Genomic DNA, 26,417 nt, shown 5'->3' with positions numbered 1-26,417 from the left:
TGTGGGGAACCAATAGGAGTAACATCATACAGAATTTTTGTGTCTGCAGCCAGCAGTACTAACTAAGGGGCCTATTACGATGGCAGGCAGGCTATGTCCGCCCGCCACCGCGTCAGAACACTGGACCGACTGCCAATGTTGCGGCAGTCCCGCCACACACTGGCGGGTGCATCCCGCATTTTTTACCTTGCGGGGGGTGGTGATGTAAGCAGCACCCGCCACAATGTAAAAAATGCGGTGCCTGACACCTTGTGCATGCAAATGCAGGGGGGCACCATAGGTACCCCCATATGTACCTCCCAACACCCTGGGGGCCCACAACGGGCCCCCATAAGCAAGAACTGCCTGGCTTGTCTCCGCCTACATCATAATATGGATGGTGGTGTCTTGCAGACACTGCAACCATATTATGCCCCTTTTCCGCCCGGTCGGCGAGTCCACCGGCGGAAAAGCGCCAGACGGTCTTTTCATCTGCCGCGTACCCCCTAGCCATACTAATATGGCGGGGGAGTCACTCAGGCATGAATGGTGGGAAGATCGCCCCGCCCGGCCAGCGGTGGCTACTGCCGGCGCTATGGGGGCGATCTGCCCGCCATCCTAATGGGCCCTTAACTATCTAGCTTGCTAAGCTCTATCGATTACTAAAAAAAATATTCTTAGTGTTAATTCATAGCAGCAATAATAAATGATTAGATGACCTATATCTCCTTTAAGCGGCGTTAAGTCACTCGAGCGATCCTATTAAAGAACTCCCAGTAAATAGAGTGGTCGAAGGCAATAGTCACAATTCGAACTGTATCTCTTAAGTGCAACATATGCTCCCTTTCGTATCTAATTGCCTTTCTGTCTATTTTGCACCAAGTTATTTTCATGGCAAACTGATGAACAATTGGACCCACCCAAAACATTATAGTCATTGTGTCTGCAGTAAATAAGATGGTCTAGGAGTATCAATTTAGATCTTCAGTGAGAATTTAAGTGGAAATCACAAAACCATAAAGAATCAAAAGTCAGTGCTTGAAGATTTAAGAGGTATGATTCACACTGCCAATAGGCGAAGCAAGACATATCATAAACTCACCCAATATTATTATTGGTAGGGTTACTAGAGTAAGGAGTAAATCTGATTGGTCCAAAGTATCTAGACAACTCGAAAGTCAGCGTGCGGTTCCTGAAACGGAAGCACATTTGGTTTAAAAGTGCCAGTACACAGGGAGTAATAAATAGTGAAGTTTCCTATAGGTACGCGTACTTACGTCTAACGCTCCTCTTGTGGCCTGACCCTTGGCATAAGCGCCATGTTGGGCACAAAGTTTACGGGTGAGGGTCGAAAACGGACTAATATTGTTTTTGTTAGAGCCTGATGTTAACAGTAAACCACTAAGCACCATATTGGAATGATTAATACTAGGACAAAGTACTTGAAAGTCAGAAAATATTTAGAACTTGAGTATAGAAAAATAATCCTATAAATTAACAAACTAATTTTTATTCAGTCATGAAGTAACATTATTGTAATATGATGGATAATTATAAATTGTATATGAAAGTATCAAAGATAGCCAAGAAAAAGGGGGCCTGATTATTAATGAATCATAGTACATGAAACCATAGTACATGAAACACTCACCCCATTCCCCGGTCCACCGCCGACTAGCGGTTTGTGTGGAGGGAATCGGGACACACCACGAAACGTGCAGGAAGTGATTGCTACTTCCGGGTCATCGGGAGAGTCAGCTGACTAGCAGCTGAGCTCGCCCCTTTAAAACTGGGACTCCTCTCTGTATGCGCACGGATGCACCGACCAGAGAAGAGCAGAATCCCTTTGAAAGAACCACGAGCAGGAGCGCCTGGTAAAGGGCTCCTCAGTTTAATCGCCGCATTTTTAAAACCCACCACTTTAACAAAGGAAACAAATCGAAAACTTATTGCCAGTATTTCTGTAGATTTTAAAAATACTTTAAAAACTGCTCACCATTTTTTTTACTTTTGTTTGTGAACTCACCCCATTCCCCGGTCCACCGCCGACTAGCGGTTTGTGTGGAGGGAATCGGGACACACCACGAGACGCACAGGAAGTGATTGCTACTTTCGGGTCATCGGGAGAGTCAGCTGACTAGCAGCTGAACTCGCCCCTTTAAAATCGGAGAGTCAGCTGACTAGCAGCTGAACTCGCCCCTTTAAAATCGGCATGCCTCTCCCCATGCGCAGAGAACGCGCGCAGCGGGCACGCCGCCGGCGCGCCAAAGGCAAGCCCGTCTGCTCCCGTTCACGCCTCAAGCGTGCCTAGGGCCCCTTCCCCTGATCGCCCCTATACAAATCCACAGCCCAAACGGACAACCTACAGCATCAGTCACCTAAAATCTATACTCGTGGCCTCAAGTGATAAACAGAAATGTCCCCTTATCAACCTTGAAACCCTATCTACTAAACCACACACGCATTGCCCAAACTGTTCTTTCATCTTACAACCCCCTCACACAAACTCACCAAACTCCAACTTCTCAATCGTAACTGACCAACTCACTTTCAATGCAGCTCTCATTAATGGCCGCTCACTATCCAAACATAAATACGAACTTCTCAATCTCCTAGAATCTTATAAACTAGATCTCCTCTTTATAACCGAAACATGGGAGAACCCATCCTCAGGACCAGATTTCGCTACAGTAACCCCTGAAGGCTACTCTGTTAGCAGATTGGATAGATGCATTAATAAAAAAGGAGGAGGTTCCCGTGACTGTGCATATCCACTATAGACATTAGATTTATATTGAGAGACACATTAATTTCATGAACTTTCTTTTTGCTTTTTTGTTTTTGCTTTCCCCACCCCCCCCCCCCCCACCCCACACCTTGCCCCCCCCAGCCCCCCTGGTCCCAACCCTCCCCCCAGTGAGGCGCGCAGACTAAGTCTGTGCGTGTGATGGATGCAACCCGGCAGTGGACAAATTAAGGACTACTAATTAGGACTCACCCTCAACTCATCAATAAACCATGAACCACCTTATCGTGACACCATTAACTCTATAAGCCTTGAGCTTAGAAAGGAAATTAAACTTGCAAGTCATACCCTCCCCCGCATGAACTATACAACTCTACAACTTTGATATCATCCCCCTTAAGCTGCATCCTGCTTATATAGATCATTTAAAGACTAATAGTAAAATATACTTCACTAGTAACTCTGATATATTATGTGTAGGATAACCCTACACTACACACTCTATATTAGTTATGAGCCGTGCTAAATTGAGTCCAGATACTCCCGAGCTTTGATTTCTGAAGAGAAATACATAGTCTTGCCTGAATGGATTATTTTTAACTGGGCAGGATTAATGAGATAGACCTGCACTCTTTTGTCCTGAAAGGGCTTGATTAATTGTCTCAGCTGCCAACGCCGTTCAACGGTGGCATGACAGAAATCAGGCCTTACAAAGAAAGAACCTCCCTCAAAAGTTCTTTTGGCATCTGGTCTCGCTTTCTCTGATATGGACTGGCGTAGAAGAAAGTTCCCTATGTAGATTAAGATAGCTCTGGGCTTATCACCTTCTCTGGTATTCTGTCTCGGTTTAAATGGAGTCCTATGTGCTCTCTGAATTTCAGTAGTCCAATTCCAACCAGCAAGGTCTGGAAAGGCTTTCTCGAAGGTTTTCACTATAAAGGCTTTAACATCCTGCCCTTCGATTCCTTCCGGAATCCCGAGGACCCTGAGATTGTTCCTTCTTTGGCGGTTTTCTAGGTCCTCCAACTTCCACTGGACATCTATTGCTTGTGCGCCAAGAGATTCCACCCTGCTCGTGGAAGCTGCAACCTCTGCTTCAGTAGCGACGATCCTCTCTTCCAGATTAGAGACCCTGTCGCCTACATTTGCACAGGCTTTCGATAGCTTCCTGACCACTCCTTTCATCTTTCGCATTGCAGCTTGGGCCTTGAGGCTGTCTGATCGAGTCTCTTCTCTATGTGCTGTTATTCCTTGATGGATTGATTCCATCATTGCCATCAGTGACATCATTGAGAGTTGCGTAGACTCCTGATGCTGTGTCTGAGCCGTCCCCAGATTGGAGTTTCCCCGGAGAGATGTTGTAGGAGAGTGGTCCCATGTTAGTTCTGGGTGATCCCTTTCGGAAGGCATGTTTTTAATGGTAGTTGATGGCATCCCTTCCTCGTTGTCGCTTTCCGTTTCTGGGTTGCTGCAATCGATATCAGAGCTATGGAGCTCCTCATCCTCTGACCAGTCGGCCTCCTCTGTCACGGAGAAGAAACACTCACTGGGAGTCTTCTCCTTTTCCTTCTCCTTTTCACCAAGTACTGATCCAGAAATAATGACATTTCCGCTACCTACCGATTCGACAGGTTCAGCTTGGATCGTGGTGGATCTGGTATCCTCTTTCAGTGCCTCGTCTATTGTTGGGCCTTCTTGAATGCCTCCATTGTTAGTTGTTGGGGAAGTAGAAGTACACTCTACCATGTCTTCTGGAAAAGAGTTTAGAGTATCCTTAACGGTTATAAGGGCTATACACTCACTGGCCCCTTTATTAATCCCCTCATCTGCCTCCATAATCATATCAATAGGATGAGTCGTCTGTGATGTCAAGACCTGAGTGCCACTTGAGGTGTTAGCCCCTGCTCCAGCTACCTGACCTAGCTGATATGACTGCAGCTGAGATTGAGGTTGAGGCTGAGGCTGTTGGGGATGAGAGGCTGGTTGAGATATGACCTCAATGTCTAAATCAGGTTCAATCTCTACGTCTTCTTGAGTGGGTGGTAATGCTGGTAATGATGACACAGGGACCTCAGGGGCTGCCGCTGCCGCTGGCTCCAACTCTTTCTGCTTTTTCTTTCTCTCATTCTGATTCAGCATGTCTACAACACTCATGGTATTTTAAAGAACAGGGGTCCTAAGGATTTACAATATGACAAGAAAATAGCAATATAGACTACAATCAGTGCTATATTTTTGAAAAAACGCCCAGCCGGACGTAAGTTTATTCATGAAATAATGCAGAGTCGTGTTGGCCCAAGGGGGGGCCAAGGTTAGTAGCAAGATAGGGTACAGTCCTGCACCTATCCCAAAAAGTTTAGAAGAGATAAACCAGGAAGAGGGAGATAGAACAAGGAAGAAGTTTTTCAGGCAAGCGAAAGGTTTTTGAGCCAGAAGGTGACTTGTAGTTACAGTAAATGCAGTTACAACAAATTCACCCTGCAGTGTCAACAATTTCAAATACACATATTAAATCATATGCTACACTGCATATTGCGTCGACGTTTCGATCCCTAAGGGCTCATAATACACTGGGATCATCATCAGGACAATTTTACAGTTAATGCCTGCAGTAAATTAAGAAAGCCTGTAAAGAAAAGGGGGGGGGGAAATAATAACAATTTTAAGGCATAAGCCTACAACAAAGGACATTTTCAAGAAGAATTAATACTCGACAGGGCACAGTTATAAGTTAAAAAGGCCATTCTATTACTTGAACTCGCCGGTTCTTGAGTAGTGTAATTGTGATATTTAAAAAAACGTATTTACATGTGGAGAAGTGTTAAAAAACGGCGCAGTGACATCGGTGTCATTCATTGAGAATCGTGCTGCATCCGTAGTGACATAGGAAAAACTTTTATTGCGTCGTACGTGCTCAGTGATAAAGTGACTCAGTGAGTGAAATAGTGTCTATGGGCAGTCGCCGTTCCAATGAGGGCAGGAGTTTAACTTTGCAGGACCCGGAATTGAGGGTATGGGGGCTCAGGATGTGACTCCCTGTACAGGGTACTTGGTGCAGCTAGGTAAAAAGTATTACCATTAGTCGTGCAGCCATGGGTGTGCAGTGTCTAAGTCGGAATTGCACTAAGGGGTAAGGCTTACCTGGCGCTACTGATAGCAGTCGCCTTGGGTTGGGGTAATTCTTCTCACCGGAGGAAAGGTATTTCCACCCGGTGCGCAACATCAAATGCTGTGTGATAATAGAATGTTGCCGTTAGTCTAGGGCTCAGAGTGAATCACTAAAAATTAATGCAGGGAGGAGAGGGGCTTACCTGGCTACATTTAGTGTAGCCGTGTAGGGGGGAGTCTGTTATTTTCCGTTTTCGGAGGCGAGGGAGGTCTCCTTCTGATGGATCCTCGTGGTTGCTGGGGATTTTAAGTTTAGACATTAATGGAAGAGCTCTAGTACTGGCAGGGGTGCTCCAGTTATCCGCATTCGCATGTAGTAGGCTTACCTGGCTACGTTTGCTGTAGCCGAACGGGGGGAAAAAGAGTAGGCGCTCTTCGTTTAAGATGCAGCTTCAATTTCCTCCATGAGGTAGCTGGGGGGTACAAAATAACGGAATAAGGGACCGGGCTCCGTAATTGACGGAGTGCTCTGAAAACCAGCGCTTGCATCATGGGCTTACCTTGCTTCTGGATGGAAGCAGCGGCGGGGTGGGCGAAGCTCGATCGGCTTCTGCCCCCTTCACAGTGGCAGCGCAGGTCCGCTGTGTTGGGAGCCCTCGTGGGCTAGACTTATGTGGCGAGATACTAGAGATGAACGAAGGACTAGTTTCAAGTAGTTAGTATTTCGGCAGACATCTTGAGATGAACGAAGGACTAGTTTCAAGTAGCTATTATTTTGGCAGACATCTTGTGATGGTCAATTTGGCCGGGTGGCCAGAACTTTCTATTGGACAATGATTGTGCCTGTAATACCGGGAGTGACGCGAACATATAGCCCATATCAATTGTGAGTTGGGCATTAAATAGGTGGTGTGACATGGGATATTTACCATTTGTATTAAGGCGTGAGGTGGTGATAAAAAAGTGAATTAAACTTGTGCAGATAAGGCGAGTAGTGCTGGCCAGCCATGCTCTACATTCATACACATCTGAATTGACAGGGTTACATCATCAATGTTTTCAAATTTCAGGTGTTCACACCGCATTACCTCAAAGAAAACACATTATATACAATGTTTATCTGATTGTTTGGAGCTGCATACAATTACTTAGAGGAGTGATGTCCAGTCCTCCGTGCGATTAAGTCCCTTGCGAATAGAGTCCAGTAATATTATGCATTTTAGCTCTTCTTTATTCAGTAGGTGGGACATGCTTCCCCCTCTTGGTGGAAGCTTCAGTGACTTCAAGATAGTCCAACGAATGTCATCCTCATTATGATTGAATTCCTGGAAGTGTTCCACCAACGGGGCGTTTGGCGTACGGCACCTGATGCGGCTCCTGTGTTGGCATATCCTGGTCTTGATTTTCTGAGCTGTCTGTCCCACATAATTTTTCTTGCATGGGCATTGGATCAAATAAATCACGTTGGTGGTATTACAATTTGTAAGTGTGTTGCATTTAAAGGTGACGTTATCAAATACAAAACTTTTTCCTTCAATTGTGAAAATACAGACTGTACATCCACCACATTTCACGTGTCCAACTGTGGGGGACAGACCCCAAGCGGATTCAAGAGTGGAAGAGTTGGTAGGACTAGGAAGAGCAGCCCGGACCAAATGGTCCTTCAGGTTCTTACTCTTTTTGAATGCAAAAAGCGGGCGTTCCAAAACCAGGATTCCTGCATTGATTACTGGCCAGTGTTTCAGAATCATTTTTCTCACATTATTGGAGATGGGAGAAAATGTTGTAACACAAGCTATTTTGTCCTGCTTGATTTTCTGGTTAGGGACAAGGAGTGTCTCTCGGGGGCGATACCATGCTCTTTTGAGAGCGTTTTTGACAATCTTTCCTGGGTATCCCCTATTTTTTAGCTTGTTCGCCAAGATGGTGCTTTCACGGAAGTAATCCTTGTGAGAGCAATTACGCCTAATTCGTAAGAATTGGGAGAAAGGTAAGGAGTCCCTCAATGCCCTTGGATGGTTACTTGAGTATTCTAGCAGAGTATTTCTCTCTGTGGGCTTTCTATAGAGTTTCGTGAACAGCTCACCGTCCTGATGCAATATTGTCAGATCAAGGAAATTAATGGAGTTCTTGTCAGAGGTGAGGGTGAATTGGAGACCCAGGCAGTTGTTATTCATCCAATGTAAGAAGTGGGAAAGTACACCGATGTCTAATCTCCATAACATGAAGATGTCATCGATGTACCTTCGCCACATAATGACACCGGAGAAAAAGGGGTTGGAGGGTACAAGAATTGTCAGTTTCTCCAACTCGTCCATGAACAGTATGGCCAGGTTTGGAGCGAAAATAGCCCCCATGGAGGTCCCCTTGATTTGTTGGTAAAATAGGCCTTGAAAGGTGAAGAAATTTTTGGTCAGACAAACTTCCAGAAGCTTACAGATAAAGGATGTTGGAATGGCATGGGGACGCGGACGGTTGTCCAAAGTTCTTTGTATAACAAGTAGGGCTGCTGTTTGCGGGATATTCGTGTACAGGGACTCCACGTCCATGGTACAAAGCGTGTAAGTGATTGGATTGAAGGGATGGTGTTCAATCAGATTGATCATGGCCATGGAGTCGCGTACATAGCAAAATGTTTGGGGAACAAATTCTTTGATAAAGAAGTCAACATACGCTCCTAGAGGCTCCAATACCGAGCCACAAGCTGACACAATAGGGCGGCCCGGGGGGGCATTTAGATTTTTGTGAATCTTTGGCAAGGTGTATATTACCGGTAATCTTGGGTTTTTTACATTAAGGTAATTAAATTCCTTTTTAGTCAAAAAACCTTCTTGTACTGCCTCGGTTGTTATTTTCAGTATTATTTCTTGGATACCTTTAGTTGGATTGGATGCAAGTCTAAGGTAGTGATCTTTGTTCCCTAGCTGCCTCTGGATTTCAGCTGTGTAGGAGTCCAACTCCTGTATAACAATGCCGCCACCTTTATCGGCACTTTTTATCACGATGGAGTCATTATTTTTTAGGGAGACAATGGACTCTTTCTCTTTAAGAGTGATGTTATATGGTACAAACTTTTTTTGTCCTTTCATGTTCGAGAGGTCCTTGAGAACTAATTTCTCGAATGTGGTGACCTCAGGTGGGATCATATTGGCCGATGGTAGAAAGGTAGATGGTGGCCGGAAGGGAGTTTGGGCATTTATCTCGGGAGAGGGGTGAATTTGGAAAAATGCTTTTAGGCGTATTCGTCTAAAGAATTTCAGGAGTTCGGTGTGTAATTCCATAAAGTTCGGGGCCACAGTTGGAACAAAAGTGAGACCTTTTTTCAAAAGGGAAAGTTCGTCTTGTGCCAACACATGAGTGGAAAGGTTGAAAATAGGAATGGTGTCTATTGTGGGGCTAGGCTGTATTACCACTGGTAGTAATTGTTCCTGGTCCTCCTTTCCCCCGGTGGGTTTACCCATCTCTGTGGTTTTTTGACTTTCCCTCGCTGTGGTGGTTCTTGCTGGCCTCTGGCTAAAAAAGAATTGGAATTCTGATGTGCTCCACCACGTCTTGATGTATTTGATCCTTTGCCGGCGTCTGAATTGTCAGAAGATTCGGCTGAGGTATCGGAAAAGCCAACTAGGTTCTGTCTCCTGTTAAACCTCCCCCAAGGTCTATTCTGTTGGGGGTTGCTGTATGCCTTAGTGGTATAAAAATCCTTTTGTAAATAAGGATATGTTGTTTCAATGTTATAGGATTTTATGTCTTTTTTAATTTTATTTGATTTTTTATTTTGCTCAATCCTATAGAACTCTGCTACTGTATTATCTACCTGTTCTATTAATTTCTTGCTATCGGCAATACTGTCAGGGGCCTCAAGTTGTTTCAAAATTTCTGCAATTTCTGTCTCCAGTGTTTTTAGGGTTTCGGAGGCTGTGTCTATCCCTAGTGCCAGCCAATGGCGGGAGCAGGTAGTACCTATGTAACTAAATTCTGTTATATATTTCGGATTGTCCGTGAAAATACCTGGTACATTCCGGACTTGCAAGCCCAAAGGGATAACCTCCGCCTTAAGATAGTCAGTTAACATCAGAATCATTAATTGTAGGCAGACCTGTTTTTTCCTCAGTTTTTCAAGCTGTTCTGGAAGCGAGTTATTAACTTGGTTGGAAATGTCTGCATTATCAGAAAGTAGTGATGGCCCAGAGCATAAATGTTTTAAATAGTCATCTGTGTATAGCGGGGCATGGTTTGACATAGTAACCTTGTCGAGGTAATAAGGGGAAGGGGGGAAAAAAAGGGAAGATGGGAATCGCCCGTGTGGGATAAGTATAGAAACAGTGGGGTAAAAAGTACTAGGTACTAGGGGACCCAAACTAATTAGTTTGGACAAGATTGGAGACCTTGCAAACCAGCGTTTGCGCTCAAATCGTTTTTGGACACAAGGGAACCCAGTAGGGGACCTTCGGACCGTGGGTTACTTAACTTATTTTAAAGAACAGGGGTCCTAAGGATTTACAATATGACAAGAAAATAGCAATATAGACTACAATCAGTGCTATATTTTTAAAAAAACGCCCAGCCGGATGTAAGTTTATTCATGAAATAATGTAGAGTCGTGTTGGCCCAAGGGGGGGCCAAGGTTAGTAGCAAGATAGGGTACAGTCCTGCACCTATCCCAAAAAGTTTAGAAGAGATATAACAGGATTTAGTTACATAGGTACTACCTGCTCCCGCCATTGGCTGGCACTAGGGATAGACACAGCCTCCGAAACCCTAAAAACACTGGAGACAGAAATTGCAGAAATTTTGAAACAACTTGAGGCCCCTGACAGTATTGCCGATAGCAAGAAATTAATAGAACAGGTAGATAAAACAGTAGCAGAGTTCTATAGATTGAGCAAAATAAAAAATCAAATAAAATTAAAAAAGACATAAAATCCTATAACATTGAAACAACATATCCTTATTTAAAAAAAGGATTTTTATACCACTAAGGCATACAGCAACCCCCAACAGAATAGACCTTGGGGGAGGTTTAACAGGAGACAGAACCTAGTTGGCTTTTCCGATACCTCAGCTGAATCTTCTGACAATTCAGACGCCGGCGAAGGATCAAATACATCAAGACGTGGTGGAGCACATCAGAATTCCAATTCTTTTTTAGCCAGAGGCCAGCAAGAACCACCACAGCGAGGGAAAGTCAAAAAACCACAGAGATGGGTAAATCCACCGGGGGAAAGGAGGACCAGGAACAATTACTACCAGTGGTAATACAGCCTAGCCCCACAATAGACACCATTCCTATTTTCAACCTTTCCACTCATGTGTTGGCACAAGACGAACTTTCCCTTTTGAAAAAAGGTCTCACTTTTGTTCCAACTGTGGCCCCGAACTTTATGGAATTACACACCGAACTCCTGAAATTCTTTAGACGAATACGCCTAAAAGCATTTTTCCAAATTCACCCCTCTCCCGAGATAAATGCCCAAACTCCCTTCCGGCCACCATCTACCTTTCTACCATCGGCCAATATGATCCCACCTGAGGTCACCACATTCGAGAAATTAGTTCTCAAGGACCTCTCGAACATGAAAGGACAAAAAAAGTTTGTACCATATAACATCACTCTTAAAGAGAAAGAGTCCATTGTCTCCCTAAAAAATAATGACTCCATCGTGATAAAAAGTGCAGATAAAGGTGGCGGCATTGTTATACAGGAGTTGGACTCCTACACAGCTGAAATCCAGAGGCAGCTAGGGAACAAAGATCACTACCTTAGACTTGCATCCAATCCAACTAAAGGTATCCAAGAAATAATACTGAAAATAACAACCGAGGCAGTACAAGAAGGTTTTTTGACTAAAAAGGAATTTAATTACCTTAATGTAAAAAACCCAAGATTACCGGTAATATACACCTTGCCAAAGATTCACAAAAATCTAAATGCCCCCCCGGGCCGCCCTATTGTGTCAGCTTGTGGCTCGGTATTGGAGCCTCTAGGAGCGTATGTTGACTTCTTTATCAAAGAATTTGTTCCCCAAACATTTTGCTATGTACACGACTCCATGGCCATGATCAATCTGATTGAACACCATCCCTTCAATTCAATCACTGACACGCTTTGTACCATGGACGTGGAGTCCCTGTACACGAATATCCCGCAAACAGCAGCCCTACCAGCCCTACTTGTTATACAAAGAACTTTGGACAACCGTCCGCGTCCCCATGCCTTTCCAACATCCTTTATCTGTAAGCTTCTGGAAGTTTGTCTGACCAAAAATTTCTTCACCTTTCAAGGCCTATTTTACCAACAAATCAAGGGGACCTCCATGGGGGCTATTTTCGCTCCAAACCTGGCCATACTGTTCATGGACGAGTTGGAGAGACTGACAATTCTTGTACCCTCCAACCCCTTTTTCTCCGGTGTCATTATGTGGCGAAGGTACATCGATGACATCTTCATGTTATGGAGATTAGACATCGGTGTACTTTCCCACTTCTTACATTGGATGAATAACAACTGCCTGGGTCTCCAATTCACCCTCACCTCTGACAAGAACTCCATTAATTTCCTTGATCTGACAATATTGCATCAGGACGGTGAGCTGTTCACGAAACTCTATAGAAAGCCCACAGAGAGAAATACTCTGCTAGAATACTCAAGTAACCATCCAAGGGCATTGAGGGACTCCTTACCTTTCTCCCAATTCTTACGAATTAGGCGTAATTGCTCTCACAAGGAGGATTACTTCCGTGAAAGCACCATCTTGGCGAACAAGCTAAAAAATAGGGGATACCCAGGAAAGATTGTCAAAAACGCTCTCAAAAGAGCGTGGTATCGCCCCCGAGAGACACTCCTTGTCCCTAACCAGAAAATCAAGCAGGACAAAATAGCTTGTGTTACAACATTTTCTCCCATCTCCAATAATGTGAGAAAAATGATTCTGAAACACTGGCCAGTAATCAATGCAGGAATCCTGGTTTTGGAACGCCCGCTTTTTGCATTCAAAAAGAGTAAGAACCTGAAGGACCATTTAATCCGGGCTGCTCTTCCTAGTCCTACCAACTCTTCCACTCTTGAATCCGCTTGGGGTCTGTCCCCCACAGTTGGACACGTGAAATGTGGTGGATGTACAGTCTGTAATTTCACAATTGAAGGAAAAAGTTTTGTATTTGATAACGTCACCTTTAAATGCAACACACTTACAAATTGTAATACCACCAACGTGATTTATTTGATCCAATGCCCATGCAAGAAAAATTATGTGGGACAGACAGCTCAGAAAATCAAGACCAGGATATGCCAACACAGGAGCCGCATCAGGTGCCGTACGCCAAACGCCCCGTTGGTGGAACACTTCCAGGAATTCAATCATAATGAGGATGACATTCGTTGGACTATCTTGAAGTCACTGAAGCTTCCACCAAGAGGGGGAAGCATGTCCCACCTACTGAATAAAGAAGAGCTAAAATGCATAATATTACTGGACTCTATTCGCACTTAATCGCACGGAGGACTGGACATCACTCCTCTAAGTAATTGTATGCAGCTCCAAACAATCAGATAAACATTGTATATAATGTGTTTTCTTTGAGGTAATGCGGTGTGAACACCTGAAATTTGAAAACATTGATGATGTAACCCTGTCAATTCAGATGTGTATGAATGTAGAGCATGGCTGGCCAGCACTACTCGCCTTATCTGCACAAGTTTAATTCACTTTTTTATCACCACCTCACGCCTTAATACAAATGGTAAATATCCCATGTCACACCACTTATTTAATGCCCAACTCACAATTGATATGGGCTATATGTTCGCGCGGTATTACAGGCACAATCATTGTCCAATAGAAAGTTCTGGCCACCCGGCCAAATTGACCATCACAAGATGTCCGCCGAAATAATAGCTACTTGAAACTAGTCCTTCGTTCATCTCAAGATGTCTGCCGAAATACTAACTACTTGAAACTAGTCCTTCGTTCATCTCTAGTATCTCGCCACATAAGTCTAGCCCACGAGGGCTCCCAACACAGCGGACCTGCGCTGCCACTGTGAAGGGGGCAGAAGCCGATCGAGCTTCGCCCACCCCGCCGCTGCTTCCATCCAGAAGCAAGGTAAGCCCATGATGCAAACGCTGGTTTTCAGAGCACTCCGTCAATTACGGAGCCCGGTCCCTTATTCCGTTATTTTGTACCCCCCAGCTACCTCACGGAGGAAATTGAAGCTGCATCTTAAACGAAGAGCGCCTACTCTTTTTCCCCCCGTTCGGCTACAGCAAACGTAGCCAGGTAAGCCTACTACATGCGAATGCGGATAACTGGAGCACCCCTGCCAGTACTAGAGCTCTTCCATTAATGTCTAAACTTAAAATCCCCAGCAACCACGAGGATCCATCAGAAGGAGACCTCCCTCGCCTCCGAAAACGGAAAATAACAGACTCCCCCCTACACGGCTACACTAAATGTAGCCAGGTAAGCCCCTCTCCTCCCTGCATTAATTTTTAGTGATTCACTCTGAGCCCTAGACTAACGGCAACATTCTATTATCACACAGCATTTGATGTTGCGCACCGGGTGGAAATACCTTTCCTCCGGTGAGAAGAATTACCCCAACCCAAGGCGACTGCTATCAGTAGCGCCAGGTAAGCCTTACCCCTTAGTGCAATTCCGACTTAGACACTGCACACCCATGGCTGCACGACTAATGGTAATACTTTTTACCTAGCTGCACCAAGTACCCTGTACAGGGAGTCACATCCTGAGCCCCCATACCCTCAATTCCGGGTCCTGCAAAGTTAAACTCCTGCCCTCATTGGAACGGCGACTGCCCATAGACACTATTTCACTCACTGAGTCACTTTATCACTGAGCACGTACGACGCAATAAAAGTTTTTCCTATGTCACTACGGATGCAGCACGATTCTCAATGAATGACACCGATGTCACTGCGCCGTTTTTTAACACTTCTCCACATGTAAATACGTTTTTTTAAATATCACAATTACACTACTCAAGAACCGGCGAGTTCAAGTAATAGAATGGCCTTTTTAACTTATAACTGTGCCCTGTCGAGTATTAATTCTTCTTGAAAATTTCCTTTGTTGTAGGCTTATGCCTTAAAATTGTTATTATTTCCCCCCCCCCTTTTCTTTACAGGCTTTCTTAATTTACTGCAGGCATTAACTGTAAAATTGTCCTGATGATGATCCCAGTGTATTATGAGCCCTTAGGGATCGAAACGTCGACGCAATATGCAGTGTAGCATATGATTTAATATGTGTATTTGAAATTGTTGACACTGCAGGGTGAATTTGTTGTAACTGCATTTACTGTAACTACAAGTCACCTTCTGGCTCAAAAACCTTTCGCTTGCCTGAAAAACTTCTTCCTTGTTCTATCTCCCTCTTCCTGGTTTATCTCTTCTAAACTTTTTGGGATAGGTGCAGGACTGTACCCTATCTTGCTACTAACCTTGGCCCCCCCTTGGGCCAACACGACTCTACATTATTTCATGAATAAACTTACGTCCGGCTGGGCGTTTTTTCAAAAATATAGCACTGATTGTAGTCTATATTGCTATTTTCTTGTCATATTGTAAATCCTTAGGACCCCTGTTCTTTAAAATAAGTTAAGTAACCCACGGTCCGAAGGTCCCCTACTGGGTTCCCTTGTGTCCAAAAACTACAACACTCATGGTGGCAGTGGCTGTGGCTGTGGCTTGTCTGGTTCTAGCAGAAGGGGGTCGCATCTCCTTTGGGGTGCTCGGACCTGAGGACGTCTGTTGCTGCTTTACCCGTCCCCCAGATCCCCCCTCTGGTGTTGCCCCCTCAATCCCTGTACTAATTACGGGCATAGTATTCACGGAAATGTCTGTATTGCTGCCTGTTATGCCAGTGTTGTCAACGTTTTTCTTTTTTGACAAAGGCTTACCCTCCAGTATTGGGTTTGGGAGCCATTAATGAAGCAAGTACCGAGAGTAGAGACAGTTGTTGTTTCACTCGGATCCGGTCTCTGCACACGTGTGCCTTACAGCTTCTTGGAACAAGACTGCCTCTGTCTGAGTCACAGGCGCCACAGCGGCAGCAGCCACGGGCTCCGCCACAGGCTCCGCCGCCTCTGCTCCTCTCTTCCGATCCCATCCCTGTGAGGCTCCGCCTCCGGGCTCCGCGAACTCCGCCGGGACTCCAGACCAGCCCAAACCTCAGGAAGGGCGAAGCAGCAATCCTCCGCAGGCCAGGGGGGAGCGCCATGAAACAAGGATCGGCCCAGAGCATCCAGACAGCCGAGACGCCGAGATGCCGAGATGCGGAGAAACAGATACCGCCGTACTGTGTGACACCGATCCGAAACTCCGCGGAACAGCTCAGACCCCTATCTGCCCGGTATGTTTAAGGCAAGCTCATGGCATGTATTTTCTAAAATAATGAACGGGTTGTTGAGTTCATGCTGAAAACTATGTCCACACTGCTGAGGTTGCTGCTCAGCCGCTCCTCACGGCCGCCATCTTGCCTCCCCGAGGAGGACTAACTCTTATTTATTGAAATCACCACTTGATGAGAACCACCCCATCACTATCAAAACTTGTGAAGCCTTCTCATTCACAATAGTGCTCACGCACGCGTATTCCTTTAAAGGAATCCTTCTATACCGCCCTCCGGGGCCCAGAGCCGAGTTCCTATCCACCTTAGAGCACCTGATTGAACCCTCAATCGGAGAAAACAACTTCACCATCCTAGGTGGTTTCAATTTCCATATGGAAACTCACAACGACCACGACACTTCAAACCTCCTAACGGAGTTAGAAGCAACAGGTCTCACTCAGCTAGTGACCAAACCTACCCATTCAGCAGGCCACATCCTGGATGGGCTATTTACTAACAATCAACAATTTACCATCGAAAACATCCTCCCTTTCCCCTGGACAGATCACTCTGCGATCTTCTTCAATATCAAAATAGAAAATGCTACCCGCTACCCCCAAACAATTCAAAGCGTGGAAAAGTATCCCCGATCTGATCTCAAAGCCCACCTTCTATCCTCTCAACTAGACCTTTCTCCCGAACCCGAACTAGCAGCCACACAATATACTCAGTGGCTCCAATCAGCCTTCAACATACTAGTACCACTCAAAACAACTTCAACAAATAGGAAAACCCCATCAGCCCCCTGGTTCTCTGAGGCACTTAGGCTAGAAAAACAATCCTGTAGGAACACAGAAAGACAATGACGCAAGAACTACGACTTAACTCAAAGAATTCAATACAAACTAGCACTAACTAAATATAAACAACTCATAATCTCCGAAAAAAGCAAATACTTCACAAACCAAATTGACTCATCACAAAACTCCAGTAGACAGCTTTTTCAGATTGTAACAAGTCTGTCAGATCCTAAACCCAACCCCCCCTCAACACCCACTCAAACATTCTGTAACTCTCTAGATTCTTTTTTTCAGGAAAAAGTCAGTCATATTTATACCAATTTTGTAACCAATCTCACCGTCACTAACCATTCCACCTCCTCCATCGATGCCACACACATACCCACCTCCACATCACCCCCTACCGTAAAAACCACTTGCCCTCCCACCCTCCTAGAATTCTCCCAATTCACTGCAGACCAAATCCTAAACCACATCTCCTCCATTAAATCCGTATCCGCCAATGACCCCTGCCCCCCAGCTGTTCTAAAACTAATACCTGAAATCATAGCCCCAGCACTAGCTAACATCTGCAACTCCATGTTCACCTCAGGGATCTACCCCTCCCCTGGAAAAAAACTATCATTAAACCCTTGCTATAAAAACATACCCTTGACCCCACGGAAAAAAAACTATAGACCCATCGCCTGTCTCCCATTCCCCGCCAAAGTTTTCGAAAAAGTCCTAAACAACCGACTATCACTCTTCATCGAACAAAACAACTGCTTAGACGACACACAATTTGGTTTTAGAAAGGCACACGGCACCGAGACAGCCCTCATCAAAGCCTCAGATGAAATCAGAAGGATACTCGATCAGGGAGGAGCCGCTGGTCTGGTCCTACTAGACCTACCGGCGGCTTTTGACACAGTTGATCACAACATTCTTATCAATCGTGTCTCGACACTAGGTATCAATAACAGGGCTAAAACCCTTCTCACATCCTTTCTCTCCAACCGGTCACAGTCAGTCGCCCAGGGCAACTTCAAATCCCCACCCTACACTCTCCCCTGCGGTGTCCCTCAGGGATCCTCGCTAAGTCCGACCCTATTTAATATATACGTATCGGACTTGGCGATTGTCATCAAATCACACGGCATGTTACTCACTACATACGCTGACGACACCCAGCTAGTAATAGAAAATCACAGCAACTGCCCAACAGTGGCAGCAAATTTCCAAAATGTAATGCATGCAATAAGTTCCTGGATGCTAAACAATTGCCTTAAATTAAATTCGGAGAAGACGGCGGTAATGATATTCGGCAACCTCTCTCCCAGCTGGTCCCCACAATGGTGGCCAGCAGATCTGGGTCCACCCCCCTCACCTGTCAAAAAAGTCAGAAACTTAGGCATCATTTTTGACAATACTCTATCTTTTCAACAACACGCCAACATTGTGGCCTCTTTCGCCTTCCACACCATCAAAAAAAACAAAAAACTTCTACCATATCTCCCCTCTAGTGCCGGCAAAAAGATCATGACCACTCTAGTCTTGTCCAAGGCGGATTACTGCAACGGTTTACTCCTCAACACCCAAGAAAAGGTATTAAATAAACTACAAATGGTTCAAAACGCGGCGGCAAGAATCCTGACCAACACCCCCAAGTTTAAACCCGTATCCAACATAATAAGTAAACTCCACTGGCTGCCAATCAGAAGCCGCATCAAATTCAAGGCGCTGTGCATCGCAAACAAATCAATAAATAACTCTGGACCCAAGTTCCTACAAAACCCCTTAGACTCTACACACCCACCAGACCCCTTAGCTCCTCAGCAGTTAACCTAATGACGGTCCCCAGAACAAAAAAATCTTCCTGGGGCGACAGAGGATTCACAATAGCCACTGCTTGACTATGGAACACACTTCCCCTCCACATAAAAGACAGCCCCTACCCTCCTGACCTTTCGCAAACAAATTAAGACATGGTTATTTAACCAATAACAACACTCAGCCCACTGGCCTCATACCTTCCCTCATCCGTCCGCAGTGCCGAGACACCTACGGGTATTTGTTGCGCTCTACAAATCTCAAATAATAATAATAATTATAATAAAGTAGAAAACAGAAGATGGATTCCATATGGATGTTGTATCAATATGTGAGTCAATGGATAATTGATAGTGGACTAGGGTAATGGTTGGTTGATTGCCTGATGATCCTAGGGACTCCAAGTAAGAAGGCATCGAACCTTATCAGTTAAATGAAAGGTTCACATGAGTAATTAGAATTTCTAAAGCTAATATTAGTGCTGAGGTAGAAATCGATCCTTGGTTCCCCAAAGTGAGAGGTTCATGAGTTCAAATAGAACATGTGATACAATTTTACTTAAAATCTTAAGAAGTTGGTATTTCTAAGTTTGGCTAAGTAAGCCTTTTCTTGATCTTTCTCTCTGTTTTCCTCCAGTTTCCTATGTCTGTTACTCTGTTATGCCGCCATCCAATGTATTACTTTACATCCGCGATCAGGGAGCTGCTGTGCAACCATCTCAAACAGTCGCCATCTTGACTCCCGTTCAGTGCCCCCGGTGGTCCACCAACACTATGGTCACGCTTGTGGTGGTCCTCAGTGATTGGCTCTTCTCTCGTCCCAGTCTCCTCTGCAAATTCCTTTGCTTCCATTGAACTCTGCCTAGATTTCTTTCTGGACAAGTTGGCCGGGTGACCTTCAGCTGTTTCTTTTACTTTCGGAGTCCATACACGATTATTCCACTCCTTTAAGTTCACTCTAGAAAGTCATGATCAAATGCATTGTACTATTCTACCAGGGCTTTGGAAACCCTCTGGCTTGGGTTGCTTTTTTTCTTGTATCATCTTCAAGTAGTCCCGAATGTGGATCCATGCCTCATTCTGCACCTTCTCTCTCTGCTTCTCTCCCTGCTTCTCAATCTCCACTCATTTTAAGCCTCTCCATGGCACTGCATTGTATCTTTAAAGCCATTTTATATAAAGCGATTAATGCGCTCTACATTCTTATTTTTGAATGAGCATCATAGATAATCTGTTCCCCAAAAACTTCACAGTCATCAGTGTGTAATCTCTTTCATCTACTTACATAATCACACACAACTTTTCAATTATCTTCATAATAATCAGCATGGTCAAATCACCTTCCAAGTATACGAGGTCAGCACAGATGTCTATCATCTCCTACCTTTGGAGTGATCTGCATGGATAATATATCTGTCTCATGAGCCAGCACAGGAATTTTCTTTACAAGTATCAGCATTTGCAGTCTCTTCTCTCCCATCTTCAGAGTGATCAGAAGACACAACTTCTCCCCATTTTCTTTCTGTTTGATCAGCATGAGTGAGCTCTCAGTGCCTACCTCCATGGTGATACGTATGGTCAAGGGTTCCTGTTTACCTTCATTGCTGAGCATGAGCAAGCTCTGCCTTCTTACCTTCAGAGTCACCAGCATAGACAAGAACTTCCTCTCGTCACCTATTAACATGGCGTTACTGATGATGGGCACCTCCTTCTTCAGAGCATTCTCAATTGGAACTGGGGGAATGTTCTTTCCTCCTGCTGTGATAACCAGTTCTGCAATCAATTGGATACAAGCACCAATTATATATTGGCTATTGTTCAAGTACCTTACACAAAATATTAAACCAACATAAAGGGACTGAGGCAGCCCCAGTCTCTGTATCCTATTTGTTTTCTTGTTAATTGTACTATCAAATGTATATTCTCTCCCACATGAAAAGTCTTTCTTGCAACCTCATTATCCAGGTAAACTCCTTGATAAACATCACATGACCTAGTAGGCAAACATTTGAGTAGCATGGAAGGGGACAGAACCTGGGAATTAACGCTGTGTACTGAAAGTTGAGGCGTTGGATTAGGATCACAATAGATGCCTGATATCCTTTGAAGAGGCCAATTAAGGTTAGTATCACATTTGACCAGCACATACCTTTTTACATAGTATGGCTCTTTCCAAACTCTATTTTAGCTTCTAAATACCTGATCAAGTCAATGGGCTTACCAACAAAGCTCAACGGAAAAATATCAGGGTCATGCAATAGCACTTTGTCTTTGAATGAACAAGAAAAATAATGCCAGAAATCAAAGGAATCAGAAAAGGGGGTGGTGATGAACAGAGTGTCTGAATTAAGCAGACCACTCTTACCCAGTCCAAAGATCAGGGCTTGATCCATCACCGTTATTTATCTCACTGCACCATCCCAGCTCAGAACCTGGCTATATGCAAATCAGTCTGTCCCTGGCCCAGTGCATCATGGGAACAGGGCAGACTAAACTACCAAGCCAATTCTTCACCCGAAAGGAGACAAGCTACTGGGGACCGGTTTCTGGCATTTCAGCCGTCTTCGGCCCGGCTTGCTTGAATCCTGATGGTGCAGTGAGAAAGGGACTCATGTCTGAGTATACCCTGCCACACCTATAGTGGCCAAAAACGATTCAGAAAAGGGGGTGGTGATGAACAGAGTGTCTGAATTAAGCAGACCACTCTTACCCAGTCCAAAGATCAGGGCTTGATCCATCACCGTTATTTATCTCACTGCACCATCCCAGCTCAGAACCTGGCTATATGCAAATCAGTCTGTCCCTGGCCCAGTGCATCATGGGAACAGGGCAGACTAAACTACCAAGCCAATTCTTCACCAGAAAGGAGACAAGCTACCGGGGACCGGTTTCTGGCATTTCAGCCGTCTTCGGCCCGGCTTGCTTGAATCCTGATGGTGCAGTGAGAAAGGGACTCATGTCTGAGTATACCCTGCCACACCTATAGTGGCCAAAAACGATTCAGAAAAGGGGGTGGTGATGAACAGAGTGTCTGAATTAAGAAGACCACTCTTACCCAGTCCAAAGATCAGGGCTTGATCCATCACCGTTATTTATCTCACTGCACCATCCCAGCTCAGAACCTGGCTATATGCAAATCAGTCTGTCCCTGGCCCAGTGCATCATGGGAACAGGGCAGACTAAACTACCAAGCCAATTCTTCACCAGAAAGGAGACAAGCTACCGGGGACCGGTTTCTGGCATTTCAGCCGTCTTCGGCCCGGCTTGCTTGAATACTGATGGTGCAGTGAGAAAGGGACTCATGTCTGAGTATACCCTGCCACACCTATAGTGGCCAAAAACGATTCAGAAAAGGGGGTGGGACAGGAATAGACTAATTTGCATACAGCCAGGTTCTGAAACTGGGATGGTGCAGTGAGCTAAAAAACGGTGTTGGACCTAGCCCTGATCTCTTGACTGGGTGAGAGCTTTCTGCTTAATTCAGAGACTCTGTCCCTCACCACCCCTTGTTGTAGAAATCAAAGGAAGGCATTCCCAGAGTCCAAAATCATGTTTACAGTCTTACCACCTGAGGAAACCGCATTGGATGGATTTTCACAGGGAACTTTGGAAATACAATTGTCATCATTGACAACCTGAAGTACAACATCTTGACCCTCAGAAGAGATTCAATCCATATTCTCTTTCGCCAACACTTTTGCAGCACTGAGCAAATTAATTGTCCCCTCTGCCACAGGCTTTGTAAACAACTCTGATTGCAGGACATCACTTACTGCTGGCCACATGCCTGGGAGTACCAGGTAATTTTAGTTCTCAACATATTGACAGATTTTGGGGTAACTTTCAGTTTAGGGAAAAGTTTTTCACAGAAGCAACAATATCTTTATAAATCCGTGATTCCTTCGCGCATGCCATAGAATGCTCAGCCCGTTGAGCTATGGTAATAACTTCATTCAACTTGGGATCACCTTTAACCCATAGTTCTTCTATGCTCTCGTCATTATTGCACTTCAACACAACATTACCCCTAATCCTATCCTCAACAAAGTCACCAAAATTACAAGATGAAGCAAAATCACCGGAATAGTAGATAATCTAGGCCACATATGTATATCCAGTTTCTTTATAGCAATATCAAATTAATTTAAAGAGGATAATGTTGAATCCGGGTCATAAATCAGGGAAGTTCTCAATGTTTCTTTGGTCAATCTATCACAGGTTTGTTAAAGCACGACTACTCACCCGTAAAGGTCTCAAGACGCTGGGGAGGAGAGGGTGCAGGATCCAGACCATCAAGGAAGGGGTTTGTCGAAGAGCCAGGTTTTGAGGTTTCTCATGAAGATGGGGAGTGAGGTTATCTGCCTGAGGTGGAGCAGGAGGGCGTTCCATGCTCTGGCCGCGAGGAAGGAGAAGGAGCGGCCTCCTGATGTTTTTTCTGGCGCAGGGGACCATGGTGTAAGGGAGCTGGGCTGATTGTAGGGTTCTTTGGGGTGGGTGGAAGTTGATTCAGCTGTTGAGGTATGCTGGTCTGGTGTTGTGGAGGGCTTTGTGGGCGTGGGTGAGGATATTGAAGGGGATTCTAGCCTCGATGGGGAGCCAGTGGAATGTGCGCAGGTGTTGGGAGATGTGGCAGCGTCATGGTAGGTTGAGGACCAGTCTTCCGGCGGCGTCCTGGATAATTTGTAGCCGGCGGGTGAGGCTTTTGTTAATTTTGGTGTAGAGTGCGTTGCCGTAGTCAAGTCTTCTCGTGACAAAGGTGTGGGTGACGGTTTTTCTGTGCTTCAGGGGGATCCATTTGAAGGTCTTACGTAGGAGGCAGAGGATGTGGAAGCAGGAGGTTGTGACAGAGTTGATCTGACGGTCCATTTTGAGCTCAGAGTCCAGGATGATTCCAAGGTTGCATGCATGGGCCATAGGAGTGGGTTGGCTACCGAAGGCGGGGGGCCACCAGAAAGTGTTGGGTGTGGGCCTATGATGAGTACTTCTGTTTTGTCTGTGTTGAGTTGTAGGCAGCTGCTTTTCATCCATTTGCTGACAGCTTCCATGCCTTCTTGAAGTTGTGTTTGGCTGCATTGGCTTCATTGGATAAGGAGAGGAATGGTTGGGTGTCGTCTGTGTAGGAAACAATGTTGAGTCCGTAGATTCTGACGATAGGGGCGAGAGGAGCCATGTAGATGTTGAAGAACCTTGGGCTGAGGGAGGACCCCTGGAGGACTCTGCAGGTGGTTGGTGTGGGGTCCGAGAGAAAAGGGGGGGAGTCTGACCTGCTGCGTTTTGCCAGAGAGGAAAGAGTAGATCCAGTCAAGGGCCTTGTCTCGGATATCTGCGTCGTGGAGTCTGTATATAAGGGTGAGGTGGGATACCGTGTGGAAGGCCACTAAGAGGTCACGAAGGATGAGGGCTACTGTTTCTCCCTTGTCCAGTAGGGAGCAGATGTCATCTGTTGCGGCAAGGAGGACGTTTTCTGTGCTGTGGTTTTTTCTGAAGCCGTATTGTGATGAGTTGAGGATGTTGTGCTCTTCGATGAAGGTGGTGAATTGTCTGTTGATGTCTTTCTCGATGAATTTCGCTGGGAACGGGAGCAGGGAGATGGGTCTGTAGTTTTTGAGGTCGGTGGGGTCCGCCGAGGGCTTCTTCGGGAGGGTGTTGATCTCGGCATGTTTCCATTAGTCGGGGAAGGAGGCGTTCGCCAGGGAGCGGTTGATGGTGTGGCGGAGCATGGGTGCGATTGTGTCAGTGGCTCTGTTGAAGATGTGATGGGGCAGGGGTTCGTGGGGGCCCTGGAGTGGTTTGACTTCATCGTCTTCAGTGTGCCTTCGGTGTTGAGGGATGTCCAGCTGTCAATCATTGGCTTCAAGGTGTCGGGTGGCTAGTGGGGGTTCTGTGTGTTGGTTGTCTTCGCCGAAGTTGTCATAGATGTTCTTGATTTTGCAGTGGAAGAAGGTGCTGAGTTTCTTGCAGAGGTCTTGTGAGGGAGTAATGTCAGTCGACTCGCTGGTGGGTTGGGCAAACTCCTTGATGATGATGAAGAGCTGTTGTGTGCATGTGTGGAGATTATGTCTTCAATTGCAGTTTTCCACATATTTCTGGTGAGCTGGTGGTGGGCGGTGGTGGAGGCTTTGAAGTTGTTCTGGGCTTCTGTGGATTTGGAGTTCCTCCAGGTCTTCTCGAGGTGGCTGCAGGTGCGCCTTGACTCTCGGAGTTCGGGGGTAAACCATCTGGTCTTCTTGGTTTATACGTTCTTGTTCTTCTTGAGAGGGGGCTATGGTGTTGACGCTGTCGGTGATCCATCTGTGTAGAGTTCAGGTGGCGGTGTTGGGGGCGTCAGCTTCCGCGGTGGTCGGGGAAGTGTTGCTGAGTGAGGGCGTAAGCTGGTCATCAGTGATTTTTGTCCAGTTTCTTCGGGGTAGCAGGTGCTGGTGTCTGTGGATGGTGGGTGTTCTGAAGGTGAAGTGGATGCATCAATGATCTGTCCCCAGGAGTTCGGTGGTGTGGCTGAAAGTGATGGAGATTCCTGTTGTGAAGGGCGGGTCGGAGTGTGCCCCGTTGAGTGAGTGGGTTTGGTCACGATCTGGCGAAGTCCAATGTTGTGGAGGTTGTCCAGGAGAGATGCAGTGTTGGGGTCTAGTTGGTCTTTGAGCAGGGTGTAGTTGGTGGATGTAATGGCATGCGGCGAGATGATGTCCGTGATGGAGTTGCCAAATGGTCCACAGGGTCGGTAGATGAGGGTTTCCCAGAAGGTGGTGGTAGGACTGGCCAGTATCTTAAAGTGCATGTGTTCCATCAGGTCTGTGGGATCATCAGGGAGTGTGTTCAGGCAGAGGGTGTATTTGTGGATGATGGGGATGGTGGGTGGGACGATCCTTCCTGGATATCTTGTATCGTTGGGGAATGGCGATGGGGATGGCGATGTCCGGTCCCGAGGTGGTGTTGGTCCAGGTTCCTGTGAAGAATGCTACGTCTGGGTTGGTGCTGTTGAGGCGGTCCCAGATATTGGTGGCGTGTTTGTGTGTTGAGTGATCTGACGTTGAGGAGGATGCATTGAAGGGTCTTTGGTTCGGGTTGTGCTGGACCTGTGTTCCTGGCGGTGCTGTAGGTGTGCTGGCATCGGTGACAGCTGAAGGGTCCGTGGGTGTTAGCTGGTGATGCTAGCTTACAGATCTTGTTGCAGCCTTGGTTGAGTGCGCGGAGTGTCTCTGCATCGTAGCTTTGGGGGTGCGAAGGTCCGGGGTTCTTGGAGCTGGTCCGCGGTTGGGCGCAGATGGGCGGTACGCCCGCTGCATGTTTCCACACAGTTGCCACCATTTAGTAGGGGTCAGGGAGGGCTGGACAGCTGGGGGCGGGAGCGGGGAGCTGGATTGGGCCAGATGCGCTGGTCATGCTGGGGGGGGGGGGCGCGGGGGCAACAGCAGCAAAGAAAACGGACGGAAGGGGAAAGGAGAAATAAAAAGTGAAATAAAGCAGGACAGCAGAAAAGTGCAAGAAAGGTGGAGGAAAGAGAGAGAAGGAGAGGGAGAGATTGAAATGAGGGTAAAATGAGTGAAACATTGACATTTGGAATGCTCCGTCTATATTAGCACTGAGTTGGCCTGGACAATACGCAACATGACTGCCCAGCCATTCATAC

The 26,417-nt window shown here is 45.9% G+C and overlaps 1 protein-coding gene across 1 annotated transcript in view; it reads right to left on the bottom strand.

The window, feature by feature from the left end:
- Positions 1–26,417, bottom strand: part of LOC147725890 (long-chain-fatty-acid--CoA ligase ACSBG2-like) — a 282,463-nt gene that overhangs the window by 36,723 nt on the left and 219,323 nt on the right. Inside the window, exon 12 of the mRNA XM_086960032.1 lies at positions 20,424–20,563. Coding sequence (XP_086816158.1) covers positions 20,424–20,563 — 140 coding nt within the window. The remainder of the gene's footprint in view (positions 1–20,423; positions 20,564–26,417) is intronic.

The sequence above is a fragment of the Lissotriton vulgaris genome, chromosome 3_1 (genome assembly GCF_964263255.1).
Source record: "Lissotriton vulgaris chromosome 3_1, aLisVul1.2, whole genome shotgun sequence".
In the NCBI taxonomy this organism is placed as follows: Eukaryota; Metazoa; Chordata; class Amphibia; order Caudata; family Salamandridae; genus Lissotriton; species Lissotriton vulgaris.
Note: the sequence above shows the minus strand (reverse complement) of the source record. Positions and strands in the feature narration are given on the sequence as shown.